The sequence below is a fragment of the Anas acuta genome, chromosome 9 (assembly GCF_963932015.1).
Source record: "Anas acuta chromosome 9, bAnaAcu1.1, whole genome shotgun sequence".
In the NCBI taxonomy this organism is placed as follows: domain Eukaryota; kingdom Metazoa; phylum Chordata; class Aves; order Anseriformes; family Anatidae; genus Anas; species Anas acuta.
In genome coordinates, this window is record NC_088987.1 from 14,006,578 (window position 1) to 14,021,517 (window position 14,940).

Here is a 14,940-nt window from a genome sequence, read left to right on the forward strand (position 1 = left end):
GACAGGAGATATGTGTTAGGTTTTCTGCATTTCATTTGCCATTCATTATGGGCACACTGTATATGGGTGTTTAGTAACTGTCTTTACCTTTTATATTCTGAAACACCCATTCTAATGTTAAAACAAGGTAAAAATCACAGGTAGTCCTGTAAAAATCATTGAGATTAGATTAAGGTTGTATTTAATATGATTGAAGGCTATAAAATTTGGTATTAAGTATTAATAATTGCTATGTCTGTTGCTTAGGAATGGTTCAAGGCAATGGAAGCTTTGGGTATCTGATCTTCAAGATGTTAGAGGGCTATGTTCCTAGATACCAGGGCACTTGACTAGTTTTTCTGCAAACCACAATGATTCCTTCCTTTATTTGAACAGTGCTCACACAGTGACAAAAAAAAAAAAAAAAAAAAAAAAGTTGGCAGAAAGCATAGTTTGCTACATGAAATTATCTCGAAAATTAATGTTGTTGATTAAAATGAAGTACTTAGTTGTTGATGCTGTTGAATTCTCAAAACTGATACAATTAAGCTGAAATCTAAAGATCTTTTCTATTTGTCACCAAGAGTAGGCTAGAATTGTTCTTAACATACAAATTCGAGCTGCCACAAAGCACAAACGAGCTGCTTAATGTTTAGCTAAAAAATTGCTTAGTTGATCTCTTGCATATTTTCTTCATATTTTGGCCTTTGGTAGGGCTATTTGTTATTTCAAAATGTTTTGGCCATAGTATATCTGCAAGACCTCATTTATCCTTTTGAAATTTGTAGCCTTCACAAGCTTGGCATCTACAGCATCACAAACAATGAACTACTGTGACTCGAAGCCTCTAGGATTAAAGAAAAAGAAAGAAAGAAAACCCTCTTCCATAAGAACTTTTTTTTTAACAGAATTGGAATTTGTTGAGCACATTTTTTTGCCACAGTTGGCAAAAACAAACAAACAAACAAACAAACAAAAATCACAGATTTTTCATCTTCCCACCTCCCGTCCCAAATGAATGAGGAAGTACTGGTGCTATGGACTTGCTCTTTAAATAAATGGAATCTTTCTTTTCTCTCTTGGCAACAGCAGGAGTATTCTTGTGCTGTATGACAAGGCTAGCTGGTGCTATATTTATCTTGCAGCTGTATGCAGGCTTGCAGGAGATTGTTCAATAAGAGAAAGGCAAAGAGTCATTGCAGTGTAAAGAAACTTTGTTCTACCATAAGCTAACTTTTTGGATTGGCTTAAAGACAGGGCTACGTAGTTTCAGAGGAGTGAGGAATATTGTTACTGATAGGAGATAAAAACTTTACTGAGATGTCTCTGGAAAGATCAGGGCTTTGCTAGAAGGGGGAAAAACATTCTTAAAATGGAATTCAATAGATGTTTGGGTGCATCAGCAGCAGCAGAAGAAGGAAGAACAGAGGGTGGGGACGATGATATTAACAATGCTGGCAGTAGTGTTGCCCATGAAGAGCTGGATTTGGTACAAATGTACCTTACCTTTCTGCCTGAAAGATACATGAAAGCAAAATTCACCGGGACAGCATACTCGATGTGCTGGTTATTGCTGAAACTCTACAAGGTAAGAGATTTTAGTGCAAATGCATGATATTTTAGTTAACTGTGTATGTGCTTAAAAGGCAGAGAGAGCAAAATCTCTGTTAAAGTTATTGATAGTTTATTAATACAAACCATACAGTTTTGACAACTGTACCACACAGTTGTCTTCACTCTATTGTAAAAGGAGCACTGTAAATATTGAAGCTGTACCCAGAAATAGGTCAGCCAACAAGGGAAAACTTGCAGGGACTACTAGTGGAGTAGTATACAAAGCAATACACTAGTAACTGCTAACCAGGTTCTCTCTGTATTCTGTTACTTACTTGCAGAGGACTTCATATTAATTTAGCTTATTTTCTAAGTGCATTTTTCTAAGTGTAAATTTCTTGTGGTGATCTTCATTGGCTTACATTTATCTCTTGTTTTGAATAAGCAGCAGAACGTATTTCAGTCCTGAAAATCTAAGCATTATAAAAGTCAAAAAATGGGGGTTTGGAATATTTTGTCAATTATAGTGGGGAATTAGTGTAGAGGCTGTGGTGGCACTTATTTTAAATGTGATTTGAGCACATCTAATTAAAATGCTTTTGCTTATTGTGTTACTAAGGAAAAAAATCAGGCATCAAACCAATTATAAATGCTATAGTTCAGGCTATTTCACTTTGCAGAAAGCTGCTTGGATTTGCAGACTTAAATATGAAGCATTCAGTCCTACCCACATGATAGGTTTAAGGTTTTAGATTAAATTGAGAAGGACTTTACACTTGAGCATAGCACGTTGGGGTTTTTATGTGTAGCAATGCTGTTTGAATACATTTGGAATGTGTATTATTTCTTCCTTTGTCTTCTGTGTTGTTGCATTCAAGACTTTCTGTTGTAGGTATTTAGTCAATGGGAAGCTCACCCGATAGGCCAAAATAAATGTCAAAGCAATGTTTCCTGTTTTTTTTGTTTGTTTGTTTGTTGCTTTGTTTCTTTTTTCAAAAGTATGTGGCAGACAGGAAATACATGATGATGATGTGCCACAGATCTCAGGTGTGGGGCCACATGGTGCCCCAGCAGCAGCAAAGCCCCTCCTATAGGCTCTTCTACATGTGTGGCAGTTTTGTGTCAGTAGCTGCATCATTTTTTTCCAGCATAGCTATGCAAAACTGTTATAAAATGTAAACTGAACAGTGCTAACAGTTTTATCTGTTAGATTTTTAGATAGCTTTGCTTCCATAGGTATTCCATATTTGTAGTGCTTGTGCCTGTTGGTAGGATTTACCATATCCTTGCTTTAGGGGGCAGATACAGACACTTTCCTCCACTTGATTTTTCCTTGTAATTTTTCTGCTTGCTTATTGCAGTCATCTTTTGTGAGATTGACTGAGAGGGGTCGGAATCCATTGAGTTATATGGTGGGGGGGGGGAATGAATAGCCCCCGGGGCAGATGCCAGAGCAACAAGTCAGGGCCATCATGTGGGCAGATGCCCAGTGCTGGGGAAATGCAGGTGCTCCCCAGGTGTTTTGGCAGAGTGCTGATCCTGGGAGGGGAAGGCTGCCCCTTGTCTGGAAAGTTGCTAATTTATTTGGTTGTTTTTGTTGTGGCTTGACCCCTTTGCAACCAGACATTTGAATCTGTATGTTTTAAGATCCATAACTCTGTTGCAGAATGAGACAAAGCTAGTGGGCTTACATCCAATGGTCGATCTGGGTGCATACGGCAAGTTTAATACCTTGGACTCAGTGCCAATGCATAGATTTCTGGGGCATTAAATATGTGCATAAATATGTGCATAAAACTTTAAGTGGCATGCATACAACAGTCTTGTGTGCATGTTATCCATTAGTATAAATGGTTGTTTTTACACCTGACAAGCGGCAAACAAAACAGGGTAAAAGCAGTGCTTGATGCAAGGAAAAGCATGAGACGTCAGTACCATGCAGGGCAGCAGGAATGGACAATCTAGCCAAGGAAGCCTGATGTCCTTTCACCTCCCTTCTTCATGTAAGCCTGTAATTACACAAAGGTCTCCATGTGGACTGGGCTGTAAATTACACAGTGTCATTCAGTACTTTGTACAGATGCTTATGGCTGGAGTATCCTCTGGTTGCTCCATCACTGAGAGGATATTATTTTGTAAATAACAGGAAGTGCTATTAAAACACACAAGCTAGGAAAGATGCTCCTGCCTGCGATTGTATCTGCTTGCATGTAACATTATATCTGCACAGTGCATATCAGTCCTTCAGTTCAGTAAGAAGCAATTCATACTATGTGAAAGAGCGAGGAGAGCTTCTGTTAAAATCACAGGCTTTTTTAGAAAGCTTTCTGAGAACCTTAAAATGCCCTGACTAAGCTGAGAAATAACTAAACGTCTTTATTATAGCAACGTTTAGTTTATTAATGCTTCTTTCTTGCTGAGCTTTCTTAAAGACTGCTCAGATTTGAGACCCCATTTTCTTATTTCCTGATGCTCTTCCATGACTTCAGTCTCTTCCAAGTCCTAGCTGACATTAAAATAGTGAGTTGTTTTCTCCTTCCCACTCACAGGAACAAAATCAGCACAGCGTTCCATAGCTTAGCAGGGTCCAGCAAGCCTGCCCCAAGGTGAGGCTGGCAGGAGTGAAATGGTGCTGGTGCATACAGAGCCACCTTCATTTCATGGCCTGTCTGCATCCCCTGCACATCAAAACCAATCCAGTTCTTGGCTACACACAGGGCTCCGTGTGCTCATGGCCTGGAAATATATCAGGGGCTGCCTATGACTTGTTATCAGTGCTATCCCTGGAGGGGGAATAAAATTGCGTGGCCTTTCTTTGAGTGTAAGTGGTGGAGGGCACCACAGAGCCCGCTCAGTCTTCTGCAGACTGACACCTGGGAAACCCCTCTGTCACCTGTCTGAAGGTAGGCTTCAAATCACCACAATTTGTGAGGAAGATAGAGACAACATGAATCTCTCTAAATGTTCCATACATCACAAAGATTATTCTTTCATCCCTTCAGCTGGTTCTCCATTTCAAACCCCATACATAAACACTGAAGTGTTGTAAAGAAGGAATTCCTATGCACTCATTTATAGATACCCAAGAACAAATAAAGCTTTTTGCTTCTATCCAAAGATGCATTTGGCTAGACAGCACAGCTTGTCAATAGGTTGGGCCTTTCTAATTTCCCAGATACTATGAAAATCAGTTGTTCTCAAGTTATCTTACAAAATGGTGAGGTTCTCCTCTTGGGCTGCAGGTTTTGCAACCAGTAGTCCGAATTGTAATGAAATCTCTTGGATCTGTAAGGTTGAGTTGAAAACCTTGTGAGACCCGGTCTGGTGCTGGATCTCAGACTTGGGCAGTGCTTCCCTCACATTGTAATTGCATTTGTTGCTGTTGCACAGGGGTAGACTTTGATTATTTTGGAACAACTTTTCTTGTGTCAAACTGCATGAGTGTGCACACAAATTGGTGTCTGTTTTTGCACTTGCTAAGCACAGCCTGTCTTCGTTCCTTTGCATCATAAATAATCCCTTCATTTTCTAGTTCTTGCCTGCTTACTGTGTTGTATCCTGAGGTACTTGCTCACAAATAAGCAAACAGCTTTAGAAACTTTAGAAAAGTTTTAGAAACAAATGATTAAATTGGCACAGTCCCCTGTGGGCAATTCCCTTGTTGTATATAAGAATGGTTTATATTGGTTTAAATAAGCTGATTCCTTTCTAGCTTAAATTAAATGAAATAGTCAAAATAATCAGTTCTGAAACACTAAGACAAAAGGAAGGTAGTCACAAAGCAGAGGGGATGGATGTCTTGTTCTATTCAGAATTCAGGTCAGAATATCTTTTCAAAACCTCACAATAAAAGCAGGCTTTAATTAAGATTTAACACAATTTTAGTTTCTGTTTCAACAATTCAGTAACATCTAGTACCGCTGTATATCAAAACCAGTTGATTAGTTCACATGATATCCCTGTTAATTATTATACCTTAAGCATTTCCTGTCAGCTTGGCTGGCGTTCCTTAACAGCCCAAAATCTATATAAAAAGCAGAATAAATGGTGGGGCAGATCTGTAATCAAATTTCTTGTCTGTATGCATCCTTTTGAGTTCGTGGTACTAAGGAGCTTCCAGTTACTGTTGCTGCATAACAACTTGAACACTGGGAGCTGTGACATGCTACAGGAACCTACCAGAAGGAATCCCAAATGAAAGATAGAAGTGCTTAAATCACTGTCCTGTGGTTTAAAGCATAAGGACTTAATTCTCAGCTGTACAATGGATTCATTACTCTGCAATGATAGTCTCACTGCCCATGGCTCAGCTCATTGCCTGTCAAGGGGAAAACACATTTGTCGATTTTTTTTTTAGTTTGATTTTTAGTTCAGGTTATAAACATTGTAGGACTGGATTATCTTTCTGTATGTCTGTGGCACTGGTAAAGGCAGCCTGTTCAAGAACATGGGATGAATCCCCTTCGAGAAGTAAGAGCAGTCTGGTTTTCAGATATTGTATATAAATCCTCTAACCATTAGGCTTTGGTCACAAGGAGGTGTGGTGGCACTACCTGCATTCGTTTGCCTTCCATTTGAGGGGAAAAAAAAAAAAAGAAAGATGCAGATAGAAAGTTCTAGTCTTATGTTATTTGCTGACTTCTGAAAGATCTTCAGTGAAATTGTGGCCCCTTTTGGAGTAGTCAGTTATGTTTTGTATACCTTATTTCTCATCCCAGGATCTACACACAGCAGACTGGAAGCTAGAGATGTTGGTGATTTCTTGAGGAGAGAGGTCTGTGGATTGCAAAAAACAACCCCTAAGAAAGCTGTCTAGTGAAGGGGGAAAGGGACTTCAGACTGATCTTCTCTTCACTATTTTATAGTGATCAGATATAATTGTTGCCTGCTGTTACTCTGTCTTTAACACGCTTCATGTACTCTGCCAAGAACACTTGTATGTTTTAAGAAAAAAAGGAAGTTGGCTCTGGAAAACCCAATTTGAGGTTACTCTCTTTCTTTCTTTTTTTCCTTCTTTCCTTCTTTCTTTCTTCTATATTTTCTTAATTTGGTCCAAATGTAGCTTACTCAGGTCACAGAAAGCTTTTGGCAGAGCAGGGAGATGAATCTTGAGCTACAGAGTGTGAGACAAGGGCTTAGCCAGTGGACCGTGCTTCCTGCCCTGTGCTGGTAGGTTGCGGTCTGATATCAAAAAATGAAAACACTGCAGTGGGACCGGGCTGAGGCCCTTCACAGTTACTTTCCAACTGTTTTAACATAAGTGTTTGTTGGAAACAGTAAGATTTTTTTTTTTAGTTATTTAATGGTTTACATGATCTTGCTGTGTCTGTAACTCCTTTAACTTTTGAGTAGTGGCCAATTTCAGCAAAATTTGAGTGAGGCAGAAGCTGCAGAGTTCATATCAGGGATGCAGAAGTAGGTAGGCAGGGATTGGAAGCAGAGACTTAACTAATGCCCCTCCTGAGGGGCCATTTCCACTGTGGAGAACATAGAAAACCAGACTGTGTTGTTTCAGCTGCTTGCAGAAATATGTGTTTTCCCTATAAAATGTTTTTTTTTTTTTATTTGGCTGTTAATGGAACTCCACTGAAGCTTACTGTTAGCCTTCAGCCCTCAGAGTGAAAGCCAAGTGTTTCAAGAAGTGCAACTTGAGACAACTGAAGAGGGATATATTTCAGGAAGCCCTAAACATTCTCTCTGACCCCCTTGGAATGCCGGTTTGTTAAGCTCTCTCAGAGGTGTCAGTGAGAAAGCTCAATCTCCTTTCACTTTTTTGATCAAAATTGCCAATATTTTATTTAGGGTCACAGGCTGTTAGAGTGAGCAGTCTGATACACTCTTAACTCCTAAAACATCATGAGTAGTTCTATGGGACTGTTCAAGGGGAATATTTCTGACCTTCTTTCATGCAGTTTTCCTTTCATTTATGCCCAAATATTCAGGGTTCATTTGGGCTAGAAATATTAAAACAGCCTGTCTTATCCCGAAATGGTATGTGCAGTGCTGGGTGGGACCCAGTGCTGTAGAAAGACAAAGCAATGAAATGGAAAACAGTGGAGGAACCCATGGCAGGGGGTTAGAGCTGAACGATCTTTGAGGTTCCTATCAACACAAGCCATTCTATGAAATTTTTCTTGTTCAATTATTACTTTCTAATTATGTAAGAAAAAAATGACTGAAATCCTGAGTGTCTAGTATAGTACACAGGGCAGACTGAGAACAAGTGATTTCTTCCTGCTCATGCTGAAATGTTTTAAGCTCTTCCTAGAAAGTTTCTCATGATTACAGTCATCTAAGAAGGTGCTGTTTTTTTTTCTCTCCTCCTGGTATTTTCTGCTGGAATAAAAGCAGAGCTGGTGTTGGACAAAACAAAACAAAAAAGGCTTCAAGTACAGTGCTCCAAAAGCTCTATTATAAACTTACAGAACAGGATGAAAATTGGCAAAGATTGCAGAATTGGAGGTGTGACAACCGCACAATAAAAGCAAGCCCTGAACGAGATGTTGCCAGATAGCACAATATCTAGGTAACCACAAAGTTGCTTGGGCAGGACAGCATTAAAAATTAGCTAGATCACTCTACCATTTTGTAACAAGGAGCAAAATCAAATTTGAACTTCTAAATATCTGCAAGTGTATCCTTTCCACACACTCCTCTCTCATTTATTTGGAAACTTGCATTTGCACTGAGGAAGAATGTGTTTCAGTGTGGAAAAGCTCCTTTTTTAAGGCTATCTGACCTTCAAACACATTTCCCCACTCTTGTAAAAATAATGTACGATAATACAGATAATTTAAAACAAAACAACAACAACCAATCAGTCAAACAAATACAAGCTGTCCCTTTGCTTTGAGTTTTACTAGATATGTACATTTCTTTCCTCAGAGAAAAACAGGTTTTTAAGTCTCCTTTAAGTCTCAGCTTTGTTTTTGGATGGAATCAGTGAATTTATTCACAGATTAGAGAAAATTCTGTAATTCTGATAGTGATCACTACATGTGGACCATCATTTTGATTCTAGAAAAAGAAAAGGATGGGATAAACCTTAGTAACTCCTTGTGCACAAGATGTGATCGTAGTGTTGGTGTTCAGAGAACTTCCTGGTAACAGAGGAATCGAGGCAGTAACATTTCTTAGTACAGATGCAAATTCAGAGAGGTAGGTTCACAGCCAGATTTCCAAGAGGTGTCTGTGTAGGTTTACCACTCCGAATTCTCCTGTCGACACTCTGCCAGAGGATACTGCCCCTGCTGCAGGGGCAATGTAGTAGGATGTGAACCTGCCACCTGAACCAGTTTCCAGCATCACTGCTTTCTTTAAGCATTACAGCTAACTCTCTGTGCTGATGTAAGTGAAACTCTAAATCAAACAAGGTCAGTATTGCATCCACTTATATTATGCAGGTGATATGAATCTGTCACTTGGACATCATCTGGAAAAATGCGATACTATGTTGTGTTGCAGTCTTAGCTACTAAAATCTTATATATTGCTTAGTGACACACTATGGTGGTGTTGTATGAGACATTGAACAGCATAAAAGGTAGAGCTTTATTTACAGCTTCTCCTGTATTTACTCTATCTTTTCCTTGTAATTGTGATATTCTGCAAAAAGGAATAGAAATGCCCTGCATTAATTACACGAGAGAATGACATAGTCTTTGTTCTACTTCTTGTCTGTATTTTCCTGCAGAACTAAAAAAAAAAAAAAAAAAAAAGCAGAAAAAAACCACCTCCTAGTATTTGGAAACATTCAAAAATGTTTCTTTGCTGCCAAAGCAGACAGATAGTTTTTGTATGCAGGCAGAAAGTTATGGGGTGGGGCAGGCAAAAGGGATTAATATTGTTTCCATATTTTTTTTCTTTTATTAAGGGGTATTATTTGCTATAATCCTATTAGCAAAATGAGCAACCCCAGCGCAGTGTGGTAGCCAGTCTCTCCCTGCCTAAAAAGAGAGAAGGCCCTTAAGGTGTGGTGAGAAGCGTGGGGGAGATAGACTGGAATGTGCAATAAATATTATTAATGGCAATACTCAGGAGAAAATAGCTTTCATAATGTTGGCAGGAAAAGTTTTCAAACTAGAATTTTTTCCCTGAAAGTTCCAACTCTTGGAAGCAAGTAACTGAATGGGGGGGGAAGGTCATAAAAAAAAAAAAAAAAAAAAAAAAAAGTGTTATAACTGCAGAGGAAAACTGAAATATTAGTTTACAATGGAAAGTTATCAAGCTATGAATATTTCATGCTTGGAAATGTCAGTCATCTTGCAAGTGTTTTAGAGCTTGGATTGGCTTGTAACAAATGCTGATTATAATAGCTGCTGGATTGACTTTTGTGCTTTGCTTAGCCCAGATAAAAATTGTAAATGGCATAAGTACTGCAAGTGTTCATTTGAAAAGTGCAGCCTTTCATTTCCCAGCCCACATAAATAACCAGCTAGGATGCCCAGCAGTGAGTGTAGGGGGACTGACATCAGCAAAATGCATTGGAAGCATGGAAAAGCTTCCTAGGGAAAAAAAAAAAAAAAGAGTAGAAAAAAGAAAAAAAAAGAACTTAAGCTGCTGGAAACAGGCAAAGGCTGCACTAAAGACATCCTGGGAACTTTGGCAGTCATAAATGGTAGAATGTTTCACATTGTCCAGAAGTCCTGGATACACCACTCTCTCCTGGGGAGAGGACAGCTGCCTATTGAATTGCCCCTTTTTCTTACAGCACACCAGTGCACTTCAGAAAATGTCCTGGCTTGAGTACCAGAGAGGTTTGTTAGAGAGGTAGGGGAGACAGCACGTGGAAAAAACAATAAAAGAAAGTGATCTCAATGTGATCTCATGACATTTCTGATCTTGCTGAAACTAGGGCTCTGCAAACATCTTTTTTTTTTTTTTTTTTTTTTTTGTGGACATGTGCTTAATTTCATCCAGCTTTCTTCAAGGTATCTGCCAGCCCAGGCACCTCTGACTTGCTTGTCATGTGCCTGGAGATCTTGTTGGGCGTGATGTTTGCTTGTGTTGGAGACCACTTATGTGGATCTGCAAGCACACAGCAGCCTGGCTGGAACCGGTGTGTGTGCAGACCCTGTTCTCCAGAGCCCTGCACTGGTGGTCCACACACATCCCAACAGCACTGTATTACTGGATGTGCTCAAACCAGCTTTAAACTTCCAGTATGGTGAATTTCATTCTTTGCGGTCTGAGAAATTTGCTCAACGCTCTGCGAAAGCACTGAAGATCTCTGTTCATTCCTGTTTCTGCTTGAAGCTTCCTATAGGGCTTTGGAGAAACACTTCATCTCTGCGTCAGCTCTTTATCTTAGAGGAAATACTGGTGTATTCCCAGCAGGAAGTATATGGCTTTTCTGGAGAAAGGATGTTGGCTTGCTGGCTAGCAAGTCTCCAGTTTGGAAGGTGGCCGGTAACTATCACTGCAGTATGGACAAATAGAAGATGAAGAGGAGGATTACTTGTTAGCTGGAAAGAACTGAAGTTTGAATGACATCTACAACTTGTATGTTAAAAAGCATTAAAAGTTATAGGAATATTTTGGGTTTTCAGGTTTATTTTAGAGCTACATGTATATAATAAAAAATGGTAGAACATTCTAAGAAGTTTTCACAACTGTCTTAGGCTTTTAAAGTTTTTTGGTTTTCACACTATCAGTGAAATCTGTGTAAACAGACCTTTGAAATGGTTCAATACTGCCACTACAAAAATGGTAATTCTTTGTAAAAATAGGGAGTTATCTCAAAAAAGAGCTGACAATTAGAACAGGTTGAAAATGAGCATGGAGGAAAAATGGGTAGTTTTAAAGGCTATTCTACGAGAAGTTTTAGTACGCTTCGTTGTTCAAGGATAAGCTGATTTTGTTTTAGATGGAATGCTATTTATTTAAACAGTTGGAGCTTTGCAACTTGCATATACGGACAGATGGTTCACTCTCCCTTCTCTTCTTAACAAACTGCTTTGCAGTTTATCTGAAAGTTCCCCAGGTCTGCAGTGTTCATTTTAAGACAGAGATTTTAAGTGCGTATTTTAAAAATGGAAGTTACAAGGGAAGGGAAGTACCTGATCTAGAAGAACATGAATTCATCCAGAAAAACAGTGGGGCACTTGCTACTGAAAAGATTCGGAGCCACCATAACTTAAAGTGGGTAGCAAAGGGCTTTATGTACAACCGGGTAATAATAAAGACACGTAACTGTATGAATCACAGAAAATTCACAGACTGTGTGAATTCACAATCTGAGAATCTGATCTCAGAGGTACTACCACTGACAGGACCAAGATTTTTATTTATTTTTTTGACAGGACCAAGAACTTTGCAAAGTTCTTCTATATTATTTTAGGACTTTTTTTTTTAATAAAACAAATTTTCATTTGATTTTTGGAACACCATTAAGCATGTGTTATCATTGCATACCTAACTAAGCTTTTCTGGGATGGAGGGAGTGAAAAAAAATATGCATAGCCTACTCTGTTTCTGTAACTGTTGATCTTTCTCATCTTAAAGAACATAGTTTCTGTGAAGCTGAAGAGTGAATGGTATCATATAGGAATGTCATATATGTCATATAGACATATAGGAAAAATATCTGGGAAAATATATATAAGGAACAGGGTTTGGGATCACTGTTTAGAATAGAATACCATTTTTCTTTAAGGTATCACCATTGGCAAAATGTCAAAAAAAAAAAAAAAAAAAGCAAAACCTTCAACTTGAGAGCTTTATTTTGCTTTTTCATTTCCAATGCAAAGTTCAGGGCAAGTGCAGTAAAGTTTGTGAACCCTTCAGCAGCGGCTGGATAGGTTTCAAACAAGCCTGAAGTGGTATATGGTTTTGGGTGCAAATCAGGATGGTTTTGATCCCCAGCCACTTGAAACACAGCACTTTTGGCTGTGTGCGGCTTTGTATTTCAGTCTTCATTGCAGTCCAGACCCAGAGCTGCCCAGAATGAAGCTTTTGCTTAAAGCCCTGTGAGCAGAGCCTGCTGTGCTCCTTACTGCTTTAGCACTTGCAGAATACATCCCCAGCTGAGCTGGATGGTCACCATGGACACATCAATACGTCTAAACATTGATACTGATGAGGCGATGTGTGGGTCTCATCCAGCTTTCCACGGGTAGTTTTATTCAGAACTCACCCCTGGTGCTACGCTAAGGCTGGGGAGAAGGGTCTAGGACAGACTGAGCTGCTTCCAGATGGTGTGCATTGCACTCTTCCTAAGCATTGCTTCAGATTTAATTAATCAAAAGGAATTTTCGAGGACTTGATCCCTTACATGCTTTCTGGCACTATGGGAGTAGATTTCTCCACATATGTCTGACAGGTTTCTCAGTTCTGCTCTGCATAGTGTGTAGGGCCAGGGGAAGTTTCTTGAAGAAGCCACGTGTTGGCTCCTGCAGCTCTGAGATGTCTTTGTGCCAGCAGTCACCGTAAAGCCACGTGCCATGATGGCAGGGTTGCATCTCAGGTAATGCAAAGTGAACAAATCATGGGCCTTTCTATGTAAAAGGCCTTGACATTTATTGAGTTGAAGAGCTAAACAGGATGTTATTAATTAATAATTATTAATGTAATAATTATTCTAAATGATAGGAAGACTTTTACAAAAGCTGTTAAGGAGTGACTTTTTTGCTGTAAAGTAGTAGTAGTAATAGTAGTAATAGTAGTAATATATTATTATTTTACTACATTGGGTATCCTGCCTTCTTTGTTGCACCTGTATTGCACAGTTTTGAAACTCCAGCTGAGTAAACCTGCGGCTTTTCTGAATTTGCATGGGATAATTATGCCTTGGCTGGGAGGTTTCTGACATGGTAATTTTTGTTCACATCCTTTGCTGGCTTGCTTTCTTGTCTGTGAAGGTCAGGCCTGTAAATAAGATGACTGGGAAGTAAATGCAAGAACCTGTTAAGTTGCAGCACTAGGAGTAAGTCTACAGCTCTTCTGGCAAGGTTTTAAAGCGATGTCATATAATCACTTCCTTCCGAGCCAGCTCCTGTTAGAGAATTCCTGGGATATGCTCTCTGCGTAGAATGCTAAACCCTGGGGCCCAGGTGAGGCAGATTTTAGCTCTGCTTTCTTATTTTATTTTATTTTATTTTATTTTATTTTATTTTATTTTATTTTATTTTATTTTATTTTATTTTATTTTATTTTATTTTATTTTATTTTATTTTATTTTATTTTATTTTATTTTATTTTATTTTATTATTTTTTGAAGTGGGGTTGCACAGCAATCTTTCAGATTGTTGTAAAACTATCCAGAACTGCTGCCTTGATGTATGCATTTTGAACTTCTTTTGTTCTATACTCCACAATCAAATCTAGCATTAAAAACAGTTTAACATTGTGGAGCGCCACTTCTTAGTGTATTTCGACATAGTCACATTCTGTAATCTCTTTTCACTTTGAATAGTGCCTTTTACTAGTACTGTAACCCAAAGAATTATTTCTGCTAAAGAACAGACAACCTGGGCTTGTCATTTTGCAGGAGAGCAGTCTGTGTGTGCCTGCAGGTAATACAAGGGAAAATTTGCCACTAAAATCTGTTCCCACCAACCCTTGTCTTCATCCTACCTCTGTTTGTGCTTCTCTTCCCAGACCAATCTCAGCTTCTAGCTGTCAAATGCCTCCCTCCCCATCCCATCTGGGTGTTGGTTAATCTAAGGATTTTTTCCAAGTTTTTTTCAAACACGAATACTTCTAAAAAGGGCGTAGATTATACACATGAATCCAGAGGCAGATTCTGAACCTGTGAAAGCAAAGTTCTTACCAGAAGCTCTACATTTCCACAAGGCTTTATTACATCCAAACTAAGAGTATTAGTGGGAACATTAAATGTTTGCAGGATAACAGAATTTCTTCACAGAGGTAAAACAATTTCACCATACACTGCCAATCACTCTAAACTAATCTGCAAAACATTAAAGAATTTAGGATTCACTTCTAATCTGACACTAGTTTTTTTCTAATGCTGGTTTCAAATAAGGGAGTTATGCCTGACTTAAATTACTCCGAAATCAGGGAATAGTTGGGACATTTTGGGATGTTCCTGCATGAATCTGCTGAAGTTTGTGTACTTTATGGTTATATAAAATTTGCCTCAGAGAGCTTCCAAACTGAACTTCTTATGTTACAAAAATTCTTCTGAGTCCCCATCCAGACTGAGGTTTTGATGTGGTAGCACCGTATAAACATGATTGTTCTTTTAGAGGGCTCATAATCTTAAAGAGAAAGGGTAAGTGAATGGCTTATAACATGCAAACTAACTGGGCAAGGGACTTGTAGTGTCTTTTTGTAGCGTGTGTCTAAAAAGCCTCCACTCCTCCCTCTTACGCTGAGCTCCTCTCTAGGTAACTGCTCGACTTCCTTTTTCTAACTGCTCGCTTTTCCCCCTCTTCATTTAACCCAC

At 38.9% G+C, this 14,940-nt stretch overlaps 2 protein-coding genes across 3 annotated transcripts in view; both read left to right on the forward strand.

Annotated features, from left to right (window-relative positions):
* The window catches only part of PLEKHB2 (pleckstrin homology domain containing B2), a 367,257-nt gene that overhangs the window by 97,218 nt on the left and 255,099 nt on the right, over positions 1 to 14,940 (forward strand). The window lies entirely within an intron of this gene.
* Positions 1,140 to 14,940, forward strand: part of ARHGEF4 (Rho guanine nucleotide exchange factor 4) — a 211,258-nt gene continuing 197,457 nt past the window's right edge. For both annotated transcript variants that reach the window (XM_068691777.1, XM_068691778.1), the window contains exon 1: positions 1,140 to 1,567. In XM_068691777.1, the coding sequence (XP_068547878.1) occupies positions 1,352 to 1,567 (216 nt within the window). In that variant the 5' untranslated portion in view covers positions 1,140 to 1,351. The remainder of the gene's footprint in view (positions 1,568 to 14,940) is intronic.